The 4,266-nt window shown below is 37.9% G+C and overlaps 1 protein-coding gene across 1 annotated transcript; it reads left to right on the forward strand.

The window, feature by feature from the left end:
- Positions 1 to 1,356: 1,356 nt before the first annotated feature.
- On the forward strand, positions 1,357 to 3,466 carry LOC149528758 (putative UDP-glucosyl transferase 73B6). Its single transcript, XM_089809121.1, has one exon. It carries the CDS (start codon positions 1,804 to 1,806, stop codon positions 3,313 to 3,315), a length of 1,512 nt encoding a protein of 503 aa, XP_089665247.1. The 5' UTR covers positions 1,357 to 1,803; the 3' UTR covers positions 3,316 to 3,466.
- The last annotated feature ends 800 nt before the right edge of the window (positions 3,467 to 4,266 follow it).

Raw genomic sequence — 4,266 nt, forward strand, 5'->3', positions numbered from 1 at the left:
ATGAGCATGCACACAAGAAATTACCTCTTAAGTTGTAGGAAACAAATAGTCATTGTGAAAAGTGATGGGAAAGCCAAAGTCGAGGTTAATACATCTTTGGTAAGTCTTGAGAATCAAGTACTAATATGTCGTCTATAAATAGAGACCACTTATATGTCCTTGACATAGTGTGAGGAGAATACAATTTCATGTCTACGATATATTGACATGATTCCACTTGAGGTAGTGATATATATAGTTTTTGAGCTCTATTGTGTTCATGCTGATATTCAATTAAACTAAGACATTGCCACATTGATGTCCTTGTCACAAGATTTTACCATATATAGTGCTTATAATTGCACTTTAGATTTCTCCTTCAATGACGATTTTTTGAAATCCTTTGTTCTTAATATGAAATATGTTAAGAAGGTCACCACTAACTCTCATATTGGCCTTTAGAGTGGTTGATTTTCAATTTTTTTTCCATAAAACATTTTTCTTTCTTAAAATCTTGAAAAATATAAAGAGAACCATTGAATTACATAAAATCATTTCTGAGTGAGAAGTTAAAAATAAAGGGACGAAACTACAATAAAGTGAAATAAAATTATTTATTATTTATTTATGTTATAAATAAATAAATACATTCGGGAGATTAATAAAACAAAAGTTATGTTATATTTTACTATGTTTTTAAAAATAAACCATAATTTTAATTTATTTAGATTTTAAAAAGTTGATGATTATGAAAGAATTAAATTTTTATTTTTAATAAAAAATAATCAAATTAAAATTTTAAGAAATTATATCAATATTTTAATTATAAGTAAATATAACATCATTAAAGTAGCTAAACTATAAAAATATTACTTTCATTTTATTTCAAAATTAACCATAGGTAATCAATTTTATTAATTTTAAATATAATTGATCTAAAAAATTAATAATTATTTTTTTACTTGAAAATTGTAACAAAATAATAACAATATTATATATTATATAACATTCAAATTTTAGATTTTAATATAATCTATACCACCAATGACACATCCATGTCTAGCCCTTAGCTTAATGTAGGATAGTTCGATTTTAAAATATAAACTAATAAAATTTGAACCAATTCACTTTCTATTTCATATTAATTTTGAATAAGAGGAAGAAGTTTTAGATAAATTTATTTTACAACTTTTTTTTTAATATTATATTCTAACACCATCTTTCATTTTATAATTTTTTACTTAAAGAAGTTTCTTGATATGAAAAGAAGTATTGAAAAAACTACGTGCTACCAATCATCTCAACTCTATTTTCATTACTTCATTCCTAAAATAATCATATTGAATCCAAACCCCCAGTTTAGAATAAAACATTAAAATAATTGTATATATTGGGATTTCAAAGCATGCGAAATTAGTTAGGAGAGAAGAAATATTTCGATTTACGATTTTTGTCAGAGTGTACTGCGGGGGGTCTGGCTGACTGTACGGAAGTCTGGCGCGTTGTCCGTCCATGGGGAGAGGCGGAAGGAAGACGGATGAGACAAACGGCGTCATACCCAGCCAGTCGAAATAACTGGCTGGGTAGCCGTTGCCAAGTTGGGCTTCCATTTCACATGCTCACGTGACTGTCAGCGGAGGGCTAGGGCGTGGCAGGAATAAGCACGGTGGTCGAGGAGGTCGGCGATCCAGGCAGTCGATCCTCCTGCCTGGATAGCCGTTGCCGACTCATCACATTTATAGTATTTTTCTCAATTAGAGCACGTGGGTGCCATAAACTGGCTCCCATGGAAAGTATATATGTAATGCGGCGGGGCTAAACCGGATGTTAAACTGTGGAACAAAAATGAAGGGTTGTGAGAAGAGCAGGCTGCCTCATGTGGTTGTCGTCCCATACGCCAGTGAGGGCCATCTTATTCCTTTCCTGGAGCTCGCAAAGCTTCTTGCATCCCAGGGTCTAATTGTTTCCTACGTAACCATACCTGGTAACGTTGCAATACTGCAGCCTCAACTGGACCAGGCGGTCATTAGTTCGAATCCCAGCGTTCACATACGACTGGTTTCGCTTCCGACCGATGCCCTGCCTCCGCCGGTAATCGAGAAGTCCGAAACAGTTCCGCTGGATAAGAGTGCAACTCACCTGAAGTCGTCCGACAAGCTGGCCGGACAATTTGAGCGATGGCTGGACCAGGTAATAAAAAATGCAGACGATCAGATCCAGAATTCCCCGTATAGTACTCCTCCCGTTTGTATAATTTGCGACATGTTTACATCCTGGGTTCACAAATCTGGAGCCAAATTTGGGCTTCCCACAGTGGTTTTCCACACATCGGGAGCATTCGCCATGTCTGTTATGCATTCCTTCATGAAGAACACGCCGCAGAAAAATATGGAAGGAGACGAGGAGTATTTCCAGGTCCCCGCCCTTCCGTTCGATTTCAAGCTGCGTAAATCCGATCTGCCGTTCGCCATGCGAGACCCGGACACGAATCCCATGCAAAGATTCGTGACGGACGAGATCAATCGCAGCATGGAAGGAAGCGGCGTGATTTTCAACACGTTTTACGAGCTGGACTCGCTGGGGATCGATCATATCAAGAGCTTGACGAAGAGACCTGTTTGGAGCGTTGGCCCTACTCTTCCCAGGAAGATTTTTGATGGAGAGGGAATCGAACGCGCGACTTGTAACAGCCGAGGAAACGCCGCGGATATAAGTGAGGCGGAGTGCTTGCTATGGTTGGATGGCCGAGGCCCAAATTCAGTAGTTTTTGTCTGCTCTGGGAGCGAGTGGTCTCTGAACAAACAGCAGACAGAGGCGCTGGCGAGGGGGCTGGAGGCGAGCGAGCAGCCGTTCATATGGGCCCTCAAGCGCCTTCCTGATATAGCTCTCCCAGAGGGGTTTGAGGAGCGGACAAAGGATAGAGGGCTGGTCATATGGGGCTGGGCGCCGCAGCTCCTGATTCTCTCCCATCCTTCCACAGGCGCTTTTCTGAGCCACTGTGGATGGAATTCGACGCTTGAGAGCATAAGTCTAGGGGTCCCCATGATCACATGGCCAATGTTTGCAGAGCAGCCATTTAACAGTAAGCTTCTGGTAGAGCATTTGGGTATTGCAGAACAAATTTGCTCGCACAAGGACGACACGGGGGACGAGCATGCTGTGAAGAGAGCGGTTATAAAGCTTTTGGTGGGAGAGGAAGGGAATACGATGAGAATGAAAGCTCAGGAGCTTCGCAAGAAGGCAAGTATGGCGGTTGGGAAAGGCGGTTCCTCGGACATAAACGTCCAAGCATTTGTTCAGTACGTTCGGAAGCTTCATGATAGTGTGGATGATTGATGATGCTGCTGACATAGGAAAAAAAATTTAATTAGTTCTTTTTGGTTTTAATGCAAATAAAGAATGTGCTCAAATATGCATAAATTTAGGATTTAGTTTTATTTGTTTTTTTTCGCTTTATTCTTTAGCAAATAAAATTTGTTTGGATACATATGTATCTAGTTTTTTGCTTGTTTGTCTTGTGGGTGTGAATTCTTTATATTCAACTCTTTGTAATTTTTTTAAGTAGTGCTGCAACAAAAGTTATATTTTTCAGATTTTTGTTCTTGTGTAGAATCTACATTTAGGTGGATAATAGGTAAGATGTTGAAGGGTTTGGCTAAATTAAAGACAAATTTCATTGTTGGCTAAAATTTAAAAAATGGAGAGCACAACAGATTTATTTTTTGAAAATTTAAGCATTTGATCTTTATAATTGCATAGTTTGTAATAAAAAACAGTAAAAATTTCTTGGAAAAATCACTGTATTTTCATGAATCTAGAGAAAAATATAAGTTTGACTTTTTCTTATCTTTGACATATTTCGTCTTGAGATGAGCTAGCATGGATACATTCTAGATGCATGATATTATAATTGGGAAGCTTCATAGGTCCAAAATAGACAAGAAGAAAACTTGAACAAATCAAAAGTAGAGTTTCAGCTTCTACTTGTACCTTCTTCCAAAAGCTTGTGGTGAACAACAAGGGAAGAATTTTGGGTACAATTATTCAATGGTTTCTTGGGATACATATGGTCTCTTCTAGAGAATTGCTTGAAGGATTTGTGTTCTTGAGCTTCTCTCTCCTAAGAGAATCTAGTCTTTTCCTCCCAAGAGATCCCAACAACTTTGTAAAGGAGTTGCTTCTCTTGAGTAGGCTCAGCTACAGAATAGTGTTAACATGAAGAGGTTCTTCTCCTTCTCGTACTTCAAGATGCTCATGTCTATGATGATTAATGAGAAGTATTTTCCA

Source organism: Cupressus sempervirens, chromosome 11 (assembly GCF_028749045.1).
Source record: "Cupressus sempervirens isolate cs-2001-9-10 chromosome 11, ASM2874904v1, whole genome shotgun sequence".
NCBI classification, from domain to species: Eukaryota; Viridiplantae; Streptophyta; class Pinopsida; order Cupressales; family Cupressaceae; genus Cupressus; species Cupressus sempervirens.

Excerpts from the sequence above, each read along its gene's own strand:
- LOC149528758 (XM_089809121.1), top strand. The coding sequence starts at position 1,804 with ATGTTAAACTGTGGAACAAAAATGAAGGGTTGTGAGAAGAGCAGGCTG.